This window comes from Aethalodelphis obliquidens, unplaced genomic scaffold (assembly GCF_003676395.1).
Source record: "Aethalodelphis obliquidens isolate GAN/ISIS:26980383/991018 unplaced genomic scaffold, ASM367639v1 scaffold10, whole genome shotgun sequence".
Classification (NCBI taxonomy): Eukaryota; Metazoa; Chordata; class Mammalia; order Artiodactyla; family Delphinidae; genus Aethalodelphis; species Aethalodelphis obliquidens.
Genome location: NW_020837954.1, coordinates 1,261,449 through 1,274,329, shown reverse-complemented (window position 1 = coordinate 1,274,329; position 12,881 = coordinate 1,261,449). Strand labels below are relative to the sequence as shown.

The 12,881-nt window shown below is 49.5% G+C and overlaps 1 protein-coding gene across 3 annotated transcripts; it reads right to left on the bottom strand.

Annotated features, from left to right (window-relative positions):
• Positions 1-44: 44 nt before the first annotated feature.
• LOC113622595 (dehydrogenase/reductase SDR family member 4) lies at positions 45-11,597 on the bottom strand. Of its 3 annotated transcripts, none has more exons than XM_027110867.1 (8): positions 11,442-11,597; positions 10,205-10,382; positions 5,834-5,935; positions 3,503-3,573; positions 3,356-3,407; positions 2,918-3,052; positions 2,417-2,472; positions 45-569 (listed from the first exon to the last, which is right to left on the bottom strand). In XM_027110867.1, the coding sequence occupies exons 1-8, from the start codon at positions 11,570-11,572 to the stop codon at positions 455-457; spliced, it is 840 nt and encodes a 279-aa protein (XP_026966668.1). In that variant the 5' UTR covers positions 11,573-11,597; the 3' UTR covers positions 45-454. The 3 variants fall into 3 exon arrangements, with proteins under 3 accessions (XP_026966668.1, XP_026966670.1, XP_026966669.1); XM_027110868.1 differs by having other exon boundaries at positions 457-569; positions 2,865-3,052; XM_027110869.1 differs by lacking the exon at positions 2,918-3,052.
• Between the last annotated feature and the right edge of the window lie 1,284 nt (positions 11,598-12,881).

The following is a 12,881-nucleotide window of genomic DNA, read 5'->3' as shown; positions in this document are numbered from 1 at the left end:
CCTATGCACCCTACACTGAAAAACGAACACACTGATTCAAAGCATCGTGATGATCTGTATTTTATTTGGACCTCATTTGCGAGTTGTTAATTTCCAACCCTGTTCCTTCCACTCCAGGTTCCTTCTCTCCCATCTCCCTCAAATTCCTCTGATGCCCAGAAAAAAAATATTAGTCTTTGCCGCCGTAGACTAAGCCCTCTCAGCAGGCCTGCCCTGTGCTCTCGAGGGAAGTCTTTATCCAAGGCCACAGCAACAGTGAGAATCCTCATAACCACACCTTGACCCCAGAGAATGCTGGAGCTTTTCACAGGGCAGAATTGATATGGGGGGGGGTGGTTAGGGTGTAAGGTGAGCAGTACGCTAGGCAGAGGTGGGAAAGGCCAGTAGATGGATGCTGGAACAGGACCCAGGAGATGGAGCCCAATCTCTGTGCTGGTGGATGTTCTCCAGGTCCTCAGAGGCGGGATGGCATCCCTCCAGCCACCACCACTGTCTCCCCAGTGATATAGCTGGCGTCTTCGGAGCAAAGGAAAGATACGATGCCCGCACAGTCCTCTGGCTTGCCTATCCTGGGGAGGAGGGGAAAAAAAGAAGGGAGTAAAAATCAACCTGGGAATGAAATTTGCTTAATCAAGAAGTATCAGGTGATTTTTCAGGACCAGTGTACTGCCCATAGGGTAGGGGCAGTAATAGGGTTACCATGAATATAAGCTGTTATAGTTCAGTATAAGCATTAATACTGTACTCTGCAAAAACCACTGCACATTATATTCATATAATATATACTTTGTTTTTTAGAGAACTCAGGACATCAAAATCCAAAGTTATATAGATAACCTGGTGAGCAGCTATTTCACTCTTCAGAGAATTTGTTTCACATGTGTGCATACTATTCGAATGTCAGGGAGTCTGTGAGACGGTAAATGATTTGTTTAAAACGATTCCATTTGTACAGCTTCAATTCACAGACACCTTTTTCAGGAATCTATTTTTGTCCCTTAAAGTCATTTTGTGAGACTGTGCTAATTCTCAGTGTTTGTATCAGTGATCGCATTGTTAGGGAACACTTCAACCTAACTGCTGAGAATGCTCTAGAGGTGGGTAGAGTGGGTACCTCAAACCTAGAAGGCCTGGATTAGTGGTTCTCCATCCTAGCTGCACACTGTAGTCGTCCGAGAGGCTTAACTCTCCCCACCCCCACCCCCGCCAAAGATGCCTAGGTTCTACCTCGGACCAATTGAAAAAGAATCTCTGGGAGTGGGGTCTGAGCATCTGTGGTTTCACAAGCACCCCAAGCTCTGAGAAGCATGGGGCCGGATCATTCACTGCGGCTCAAGGGTGACAATACCCTGACTTATTAATGAGTTGTGAACTAGGCCAGCAGCTCATGCCTGACCTCAGAATGGCTTTGGGAGCACTTGCGGGTGTCTCCCCCCTCAAGCAGGCATTGCTGATGTGTGTCCTTGAGGAGACAAGGCGGAGGAGCTAAAGACAAGAGAGTTCCCAGAAGCCAGAAGCTGGAGAGAGGCAGGGAACTTAGAGGAAAGAGAGCCAGATGAAGGTACCTGAACAGTTCGGCCAACCCTTTGGGGAAGAGGCTAGCTTTCTTAGGCAAGGGGAGTTTGGGGACTTGGTAAAGCTCTTCATTCCTTTTATTTGGATTGTAGGATCGTTAACCTGAGCTTTGGACACATGACTTTTTATTCAAGGGGAACTAACAAAAGCATGTTTTGGTTTTGGTTTTGGTCCCTCATCCTTAGGGATGCCCAGAGGTGGAGGCAAACACCCAGGTGGAGAGAGGGGTCAGGGCCTCCCCCAGGGCTCTGCTCTGCTAAACCTGGATGCCTCTGTGTTTCGTTTTTGCAGTGGAAGCAGACTCCTTGCACACGCCACTGTAGTGATGCTGTGTTCAAGAACTTGTGAAATCTGTGTGTTTGAAGCAGAGGAAAGCATGCCTGTGTTGTCTGCAGGACCGAGAGTCGGCAAGCGTGGGCTGTGAGGGACCATCTTTATCCCTCCTTGCCCTCCCCTGTGACAGCCTTACCTTTTTTTTTTTTAATTAATTAATTTAATTTATTTATTTTTGGCTGTGTTGGGTCTTTGTTGCTGTGCACGGGCTTTCTCTCCTTGCAGCGAGCGGGGGCTACTCTTTGTTGCAGTGCGCAGGCTTCTCATTGCAGCGGCTTCTCTTGTTGTGGAGCACAGGCTCTAGGCGCGTGGGTTTCAGTAGTTGTGGCATGCAGGCTCAGTAGTTGTGGCTTGCGGGCTCTAGAGTGCAGGCTCAGTAGTCGTGGCGCACTGGCTTAGTTGCTCCGCAGCATGTGGGATCTTCCTGGACCAGGGCTCGAACCCGAGTCCCCTGCATTGGCAGGTGGATTCTCAACCACTGTGCCACCAGGGAAGCCCCCAGCCTTACCTTTTGATCTGCATGGTTGCTTTTAGGCTCTCCAGTGTTTCCTGGTCATCCCACAACTGCAGGAAAAAGGGAAATCGCTTCCTGTGAGGGACGGCGAGGGGAGAAACTGCCAGCCCTCACATCAATTGAAAGGGTGATGGAGAGGCACCCCCTTCACTTCCTAGACCTTCCCAGCTCCCAGTCTCTACCCTCTTCCCTCTTCTGCTCCATTCTCTTCAAGTTCTAGTGAGGCATTTTCCTGGGTCGCCCCAGGTCTCACCTACGTAAGGAGATATGAAATGGCCTGAGTGGTATCTGAATTCCTCAGTCTCACTGTGCACCTCAGGAAAGGATCATGTGGGGGTCTGGTCTGGACACATGGCTGGTATGGAGTGGGGATATGGAAAAGTGCAGAGATGGGGGGTAGAAGTGGTTGGGAGCTCAGGACCAAGGAGCTAGGCTTTTCTACCTGAGAAGATGCCTTTTAGGGTCCCAGTGGGATGCAGGACTCCCCTTCCTCACCATACGGCTGAAGCTAGTCTTGATGAGTCCAGGTGCCAGGCAGTTCACCCTAATGTTGCTTTGGGCCAGCTCTACGGCCAGGTTCTTGGTGAGGCCCAGCAAGGCTGTTTTACTAACATTGTAAGGGCCCAGGCCCTGGGGAAAGGAGAGAATGGGTTATTCTCTTCAATTCCAGTTCATTCTTGGTTCTTAACATAAGATATAAAGGGTTATAAACAGATAATAGGGTATCTCTTGTAATGGAGGGTCCCAGTTAGAAAACTGTCTTGTGATTAAACCTCCCCTTGGTTAGTGTTTGTGGAGGCAAGGCCTCTATTTTGTTGGAAGGTACTTGGTGATGTGATTCCAAAAGGGGACACAAATGTCTTAGGGTGACTGGAAGGGTAGAAGGTGCAAGATGGAGGAAGGGATAAAAGTAGCAGAAAAGGAGGTGCTTACAGGAAATGGTCTGTAGGCTCCTACGGAGGCCACAATCACCACTGAGCCGCCTCTGGAAAAAGAACAGAATGACCCTCTTCCCATGGACACCCTCCCCTCAGCCTTCATGGGGCCCATCGAACACAGGCTCCCTCTTGCTCTCTGTACCCTCGTTTCTCCATCTCTGGCACCACTGCCTTTGTGATCAGGGCTGTGGCCTTCACATTAATGTCCAGAATCTGCAATAGAGAGAAGAGGGGGAGCGGCATGAGGGAAGAGGGAGGCACAAGGCAGGGCAATGGGGAGTGAGAGTGCGGTTCCCAGGATCTGTTTGCTAGGGCTGGCAGAGATCCTAGGGGTGATCTACTTGGCCTTACAAGTGAAGAAACCGAGGCCCAGGGAGAGGTGGCTTTCCCCGGTTTATTCAGTTAGAGGATGACACATTAGGTTTGGGTGCGGAAGAATGGAGCCCGGTTCAGCTTGTTTCCTAAGTATGGTCTGACCCAGAATGGGGCTGAACTCTCAGGGCTGCCTTGGACTTGAGCTGGATTTTCGGTGTGTCTTCCAACTAGGGAGAGCCTGGAATTGGACGGCTTCCTGGACCTGCCCCGGAGTGCGCCGTGTTTCTCAGGGGAAATGTGGCCGGACCTCAGGCACTTGGGGCCGTTCCAGCACTTTTCTGGCTTCTGAGCTTAGGGAGTGAGATGCTCTCGGCCCTCCAGGATGGATTGTCTGGCTGGACATGTATTGGCAAGTGGGATCGTGAGGAGGCACTTCTGGGGGAGCTGGAACATAGTCTACAATCAAAACCCCACATGTGTAATTGAAAACAAATGCGTGACCCTTGTTTACATTGTTCCAGGCACTGCTGGGATAGTCCCCTCCCATACCCCCCATGCAACTTCTTATTTAGAAAATGTTCACTCTTACAGAAAAGTTGAAATAGAAGGACAATGAATATCCAGATATCCTTTACCTACATTTACCAACGGTTCACATTTTGTACCATTTGCCCTAGCTATGTACCTATGCAGTTTTTTCCTTCCCCTTGGAAGGTAAGTTGCAGACATGCTAATGCTCTAGCCCTAAAGACTTGAGCATTATTTCCAAAGACTAAGGATGTTCTTCCACACCACCATCCATTATCACACCCTAGAAATTTAACATTGATAATCATGATTTTACCTAATATACTGTCTATAATAAAACTTCCCCAATTGTCCCCCAAATGTCCTTATTTTTTTTAAAGTCCAGGGTTCAATCAAGGATCAACCATTGCATTTAGATTTGATATACTGTGATATTAAAAAGAAAGCCAACTAAACCGGTTTGCAGGGCAGAAATAGAGACACAGATGTAGAGAACAAACGTATGGACCTCAAGGGGGGAAAGTGGCGGGGGGTGGTGGTGGTGGTGTGATGAATTGGGAGATTGGGATTGACATGTATACACTGATGTGTATAAAATGGATGACTAATAAGAACCTGCTGTATAAAAAAAGAAATAAAATAAAATTAAAAAAAAAGCCAACTAAAAAGAAAAATTACTAGTTTTATAACTGATTTTCATGTGGTCTCTGTTCAGACTGCTCATGAAAGATGTTTCTCTACTTTGAAGAATATCAATCAGGAACTGATTCACTGAAGAGCATTTTGGCACTTTGGTCTCTATGTCTGTGAAACACTGATAAACGAGAATAGTTTAGTATCTTTAAACTTCAGTGTTGAGAAATTATGGATGATGTCAGGGTAAAAAGCAAAACCATGGGAGATCATGAAAAATTTAGCATTTTCAAATCAGGTGGGAATATTAACCTCAGTAAAGAAAGACAAATATTTTAATTAAGGCTTTATAATTAAAGAATGTAGGTGTGTGAAATATATTATAAATATAATGTAATTGTACACATTCACATGAAAACTAATATTCTCGTTCTTGAATTTAGACATCTGGATCTCAGATGTTCTAGACATTGGAGTTAAAAAGGAAAAAGCGCAGGTCTTCTTAAAAGGCTGTATGTTATAAAGCAGCAACTTAGTTAATTTCACGAGCATTGATATTTCACTTAACTAGCAGCTATTAAAGTTTTCCAACTAATGAAAAATCATTCTTTTTTGGCAGCTGAAAAGGGGAGGGGTGGCGGGTAAGTCTGAGCGTACTAGTTATTGGCATATTAGCTGCCCTGTCTGTTGGAAATAAACCAGGAAGAAGAGCCTGGATAAGCCCACGGGGTCGGGGGTGGGGGAGATGGGGGAGGGAGGCAGAAGACGGGTTGTTAGCAAGGAGCAAATGAAGACAAAACTGGGGAGAAGCAGAAATGAAAGAGAAGGGCAGGGACAGAGGAAGCCCCCTACCCCGCCATTCGCCCTTTACCAGGTGCACTGCCGGCAAATTGCAAGGATCCCTCACATTTACACTGCACTTGACAAATACATTCTAAAAGCAGACTGAGTGTGTGTCTTCTGAGGCCCACCCCCTGCTGCTCTCATCCCGTCTTACCTTGTCCCATACCTCCTCGGTGACATCCATTAAGTTTCCAAAGAAAGGCATGACGGCAGCATTGGAGACCAGGATGTCTACGCCCCCGTGAAGGTTCACAGCCTAGAGAGGAGTAAGGTCTGAGTTAGGGCTGCAGGACAGTAAGGGAAGTGCATTCATCAGTGTCGATAAAGAATTCCTTCTTAGGAACCGTTGTCAAAATGACCTCTTTTCCTTAAAACATTTTCTCTCCAAAACACCCCAAGCTCTGCTGCTAAAACATTTAAGGTCGTCTCATTTCTTTGGCAGTCTTTTCTTCCTGCCCCCACTTCTGAGGCTGTCACTGACCCTTTTTTCTTTAGACTTTCCCTTTGGGAGCTCCTTTATTCTCATGGCCTCAGCTCTCACCTCAAAGTCCATTTCTAGACCCTTCCTTTTTTCCCAGCCCCATTTCTCCCAGTGCTTACCGTCCAGTTCTCCTTGAATGAGTTACCATTATCTCAAACTCAGCCTGTCTACACGTACCTGAACGGAGAAACAAGTTTAAATAGACCTATAGGGACTTCCCTGGTGGCGCAGTAGTTAAGAATCCGCCTGCCAATGCAGGGAACATGGGTTTGAGCCCTGGTCTGGGAGGACCCCACATGCCGCGGAGCAACTAAGCCCGTGCGCCACAACTACTGAGCCTGCGCTCTAGAGCCCGCAAGCCACAACTACTGAGCCCGTGTGCCACAACTACTGAAGCCCACGTGCCTAGAGCCCGTGCTCTGCAACAGGAGAAGCCCATGCACCACAATGAAGAGTAGCCCCCGCTCGCCACAACTAGAGAAAGCCCGTGCAGTCACGAAGAATGAACGCAGCCAAAAAAAAAAAAAAAAAAATTAGACCTATAGAAAGTTGCCACTCGGGCCTTTGAGATCACCTAGCCCAATGCCCTCATGGTGAAGGTGATGAAACTGAGGTCCAGGGAAGTTAATTTCTCAAGGTCATATAGCTCAGTAATGACATATCAGGGCCAGCTAAGAAGAGGAGGCCTGCTCATTCAGTCTCTGGGAAAGGTGAAGTGATTTGATCAGGGCACAAGGCTAGTTAGTGGTGGCAGAACTTACACTCTAACCCAGAGCTAATTCATAAGAGTCCTTCAAAAGTGCGTCGGGGTCACTATGAAACTGGCTACCCAGGAGAGCCAGGATGGAGAGGATGCCGGCCTGGGCTTAAAGCAGTTTCACACTCGGTTATGAAGCCATTCCTCCCTTCCCCCCACCCCTTGCTTTTATTTTTTTGGCCCGGAGGCATGGAAGATTCAAGGCAGAAACTGAGATTTAAACTGGGAAAACTAAGAGAGGCAACATCTCACCTCCTTAATAAATTGTAAGTATGTGGTGAAGACACGTGCTGGAGTAACGAGTAGCCAAACAATCTGCCAACATGATGCCATGCTGCAATCAGACTTCGCATTGGCCCAGAATTGGGAATTTTGATGCCTTGGGCAAGCGGCACTAAATGGGCCCTCCACCAACTTTGTGCTTCCGGATTTGGCACACAGAGGTGTGTTATTAACAATCTGCTAGCTCCTGTTTTAACTAATTATTCTTGCTAACTAGGTGCGAAGCTCAGTTGCTTCCACACTGCTGAGGGGATGCCTGGGCTGTCAACATGTAAATTGAACAAATTTTAAAATCACATAATCTTTGCAAACCTGTATCAATAGTCTCTTGGCACTCTCTAAATTTTGATGTCCCAGCACAAAATCCCAGTCACCTGCCTTGGCTCTGTGTAAGTTTCATGATGAGGAAAACACGGTATGCATTAGAAAGTGATGTGTGCTGGGCCGTGTGCGGGTGTGTTTGGGGGTGGGGAGATAGTGGATTGCAGCAGAATCGCCTGGAGCGCTTTCCCACTTCTGCTGTGTATCCTGTCCCCTTCTTTTTCTAGGCCTATCAGCATAGAGAGGAGGGAAGGCTGGCTTTTGCCTGAACAGACAGAGAACACTGGAAAATTAATGGCAGAGCTACTATGACCACCCAGGTGTCTTCTAAGGCTTGCTCTAAATTGTGTGATTGCTGCTCTGTGTTCTGACAGGTCCATTTTTTATTTTTTTAATAAATGTATTTCTTTTATTTATTTATTTTTGGCTTTGTTGCGTCTTCCTTGTGGTGCACAGGCGTCTCATTATGGTGGCTTCTCTTGCTGCAGAGCACAGCCTCTGGGCGTGCGGGCTCAGTAATTGTGGGCTGCGGGCTCAGTAATTGTGGCACACGGGCTCTAGAGCGCAGGCTCAGTAGTTGTGGAGCACCAGCTTAGTTGCACGCGGCATGTGGGATCTTCCCGGACCAGGGATTGAACCCGTGTCCCCTGCACTGGCAGGCGAATTCCCAACCACTGCTCCACCAGAGAAGCCCAGTTCTATTTTCTTTAAAAAAGTAGAATCAAGTGGAAAAGCAGCTAATCTGGTTTCGGCTCATGACACCTTTGAGAAGCTTTGAGGTGCAGATTAGGAGGCCACTGGGGAGTAACCATCCTCAGGGCAGCAGATTCCCTCATCACAGGTAGTGGCTGGCAATAGGCAGGACACATCTCAAACTGCTAACAAGTATCCTATCATTCTCCACTCAACACTGGCCATTCAAACTACTTGAGAGTCAATTTTGATTCATCCCTCCTATTTCCTATTTCTTGACACCGGCCAGGAAAAAAAAAAAAATCTTGGTTGGTTCCCACTAAATGTCTCTTGGGCGCATCTGTTCTGGTCCTACTGCCACTGCTCTTACCTAAGTGACAGCATCAGCTTCCTCCCTGATGTCCTTGGCTCAGAGTCTTCTTTTCTCCAATATATCCTTCCTCCCAGTGCCAGATTATTGTCCTTTAATAACCATTTTCACCTTGCTCAAAACCTCACATGGCTTCTTATTTCCTCCAAGAATGTCTAAACTCCTTTGGGAGGCCACAGAGGCCCCTGTCCCCCATCCTTCCCACCCGGCCCACTTCCTACCAGCCCTCTCAAGCCTGTGCTCTCTCTCTGCTGTGGGTTCACAATGCTCCCCTCTCCCCTTCCGTCCCTGCTTGGCTGTCTGCTCATTTTGCAGGGTCATCTGGAATCCTGGCCCTATGCCATCTGCCCAGCCCCATGCACTCTTCAAGGTCTAGTTCAAACCCCGCTTCTGGGCCAGAGCTGCAGGATGGGTAAAGTGGACCTGGTGAGGGTCCAGAGGTCATTTTCCCAGCAGGATTTTGACACTAAGTGGCTACATACATTTCATACAGCTAGTCACTAGTTGGCCCAGGATCCCAGGTGGCTCCCTCACCCTGAGGATCAAGGTCTCAATCTCAGGCTCTGTCCAGCTGCCTATGCCAGGCAAGGTGGCTTTCTTGGAACCCCTGTTGGCTCTCTCCAGTGCACATCTGAGCATTTGCCAAATGACTCCTGACACATGGAATAACCTTATACTGTCTACTACACCACCACCTACCATCATTTCATGTCCTCCTTGTCTAAGATTACCCAAATTATTTCACCATCTTTCATTCTGTTAGCACAATATCCTTTGCTTTCCATTCTCGGGCAGATTCTCCCTTTTACTCCAAGAAGTAAAGGGTGTGCCCTGAGCCTAGGGAAGAGCAGCCTCCTTTGCAAAATGTTCATATTTTCTTGCGCAGCTGGAAGACTGGTGCCAAGCACCAGCTCTGACACTGGCTTAGACACTGTCTCTGAGGCTAAAGTCCAAGTGGGCACCTAACACCTGACCTGATGGGGAAATGCCTGGTAGTCTGTAGGTAGCTTGGCAATTCTGGGTTGGCTCACAGCTCTTCTCTTACTAACTGTGGGACCTTGTGATGTTGATCCAGCTTTCTGAACCAGTCTTTAAACGGGGAGACTAATCCTGGCCTTGCCTGGGTTGTTGTTTGGAGAGAACCTGCAAAAGGCTCAAAACAAAGTGCATGGCACACAGTAGGTGGTTGAAACCTGATGGGCTGCCTCCTGTAGGTTCCCGGAAACTCGACTTTATAAGCTGAAAAACAGGGATTGATTGTTTATTAGCTCAGAGTGGGAATACCTATTTTGCAATTGTATTTACCCTTTTTATCTGCCCAATTAGATTGGAAAGCCAGGACCAGCTGTTTTTTTTTGGGGGGGTGCCCCAAGGCACAATGCAGGGTTGAAACAGTAGCGTGTTTTTTTGATTCTCTGACTGAGATGGGATGATTCTCGGAGGCAGGACAGAAAGGCACAATAAAAATGTGCTGGTGGACTGGAGTGGGTATGCAGATCGCACTGGTGTGTTTTAGTTAACAGTGCTGGCTTGGATTACACCCGTGTTGTCCAGGAAAGCCTGCTCAGGCTGGCTCCCTTCTGCTACCTCCTGGCTCTGCGCCCATATCCTTGCTGCTCACCGTGGCTACCAGCCGCTCTCGGTCTTCGCCCTTCCCCACATGGCACACGGTGCCCGTCACACTCAGCCCCTCCCCGCGCAGCATTGCCACTGCCCGATCCACGTTCTTCTGCTTCCGGCTGCTGACCACCACGTGGGCCCCATCCTGGGCCAGACGCCGGGCGATGGCGAAACCGATCCTGTGGGCAGAGAGAGATAAGGACTTTTAAGTTGGTACAGGAAAAGAGCGTGAGATCATGGGCTCCTGAATCAGACTGCCTGGGCTTTGAATTCCAGCTTTCTCTCTGTAGGACCCCCATGTGTTACATAGGGTTAATGACACAGCCATTACCATACAGATGGACATGCTTAGCATATTTTTGGCACTGGTTTACTTATTTTTCTTATGGTTTTGGCCTTCAGTCTAGGTTCCCAGGAAGTGATATCACCTTCCACAGGTGCCACCACAGGTCACAGTCCCCATACCCTGTAGGGACTGAGGAGAGAGAGATGAGCTAGGGGTATAACAAGCAGCAGCTATTTCCGTGACTGGAGGGTCTCAGGTACATGTGAAACTGGGGGTCTCCGGTTACAAACGTAAATTTTTTACATACTCCCCTGGGAGAAAGGGTTACACATTTTGCATTTAGCCATTAGCATTTCCCATTCACTTGTATTTTAGATTTGTGACGAGCTGGCATCTAGCAGGGTTCTGTGGGAGTGAGAAACAGGGTAGACAACAGTGGTTGGTGAGACACGGGCTGGGCAAGAGAGGCCAAAATGTACTGAACTAAACAAGAATGTGGACACAGGGCTTTTGTGTCCCCTCTAGGTCAGGGGCGCAGTTCTATGAGACTAGTGGGGTGCCAAAATGGGGTGCCTGGATCATTTCCACCGTCGGTGCAGGCAGTGGATAGGATTTTTGTAATCTGGACTGTCTTGGATTTCCGGCGTCTGGTCTTCCCAGACTCTAGGTGGGGCTAGTTGACCCGGGCAGCCCAGAACCCTGGGAGGTGGGATTGACGGGGGCGGGCAGCACAGTCGAGCCAGAGGCAGCAGTGACAAGAGGGCCGGCAATTGCAAGGTTGGGGAGGAGGCGATTCCGAGGGGACTGCAGGCCAACCACGTAGTTCCTTTCTTCCCGGCCCGACTCTGGCCACACGTGACGCCTGAAGATGGGGCACGGGAGGCCAAGGACAAGGGGTTAGTACCTGTTTGCAGACAGCGGGGGCCTCCGAGACTCGGGCTCGGGCACTCACCCGTCAGTGGAGGCCGTTACTAGGGCCACCTTATTCTCAAGCGGGTTCCGGCGCGCCACCGCGGAGCTGGCCATCCGCACGGACTTCCACGTCCGCGCACAGGGACGCAACAGTAGCCCTGCCTTTTGCATGGAGGCGGCCGGTTCAGGGTTCTGCGTCGCCTAGGGGAAGTAACAGGGGGGCGGGGCGAGGGGCGGGGTGAGGGGCAGGGCGAGGGGCGAGCCACCTTCCCGCCCGGCTGCCCGCTCGGAAGCGGGCAGATCCCCTCCCCGCTCCCAGCTCCCCACCAGTTCTAGAGCGGGACAGCTCGTCCCGCTTCGCGCGGGCCCTTGGCGCAGGGAGCCGGCTGTGGCCGCGGCGCCCCTCAGTCCCCTGCTCGGCCCGGCCGGCCGGTGTGGGACGGTTCCGTCGGTTCCGGTTCCCTGGAGGGCTGCTCCCGCCTCCGGGAGTCCGTTAGACTTCCCTGTCCTCCCGCCCCTCCTTCCACATCTGCTTGCCCACGTCTTTTCTTGGGGGAGAGGGGACTTTGAGTTGGTTGCTTTTCCCTCCCAGAACCTCAAGATGGACTTTGTTTTCCAAGAAAGTATGGGTCCACATTTGTGACAGCCCACAGGAGGGCAAATATTTTGAGATTGCCCATGGGGGTGAGACCCGTAGCCCCCATGGAGCCCACCACGTGAGGGTCTCAGGTGAGGCTGCAGGAGCCTGGGAGAGACACGAAGTGGGGAGCAGCTGGGTAGGCCTGCCCTGCCCTTCACTCTGGCTCAAGTTCTCCTCCATCCCCACAGGCCTGGAGGGCAGATTCTGATCACCAGTGGTAACCAGTGTGCAGAATTAAAGATCCTGATAGGACAGGATCTCTTATACCCTCCACTGCAAGGGGACTTCTCCATTTTCAGGCCTCAGTGGTAGCAAGGAGGCTAGAGAGTCCCCCAACAAGTGGTGGAAATTCGGAGAACTCAGGAGCACTCAAGTTCTCCATAATCACTATGTCCCCAGGTCTTAGCCTCCATTCTAGTTCAATAAATATTTGTTGAATGTAAAAGCACTTTATAAACTGTAAACTACTAAACACGTAAGTAATTATTGCCACCACAAAGTAATTATCATGTCCGCCACAGGCCAGGCTCTTCGTTTGTAAACTGAGGGTGCTGGAGTAGATAATGGATAAGGTCCTCTCCAGCTATAAATTCTGTGTCCGAGACTTCAGTCTCCGCTTCTGCCAAGTGGGCTGGAATGATCTCCCTCCTGGGTTTCTGGGAGAACTAATAAATCTGTATGGCTTACGATACACTGTAGAAAGGCCCCGACAGACCCAGTGTCAGCATCGCAATTGGTTTAACCCAGTGGCCTCCAAATGCCAGCCTGAGAAGTTGTGCAGATCCATGGCAAAGTTTTCACTAGTTCAAGGCAAAAAGAGAAATAGACAATATAGCGTTT

Excerpts from the sequence above, each read along its gene's own strand:
- LOC113622595 (XM_027110867.1), bottom strand. The coding sequence starts at position 11,572 with ATGCAAAAGGCAGGGCTACTGTTGCGTCCCTGTGCGCGGACGTGGAAG. Across the intron at positions 3,574-5,833 it reads CCGAGGAGGTATGGGACAAG|ATTCTGGACATTAATGTGAA; the intron begins GTAAGACGGGAT and ends TCTCTATTGCAG. Across the intron at positions 570-2,416 it reads GCAACCATGCAGATCAAAAG|GATAGGCAAGCCAGAGGACT; the intron begins GTAAGGCTGGGG and ends CCTCCTCCCCAG.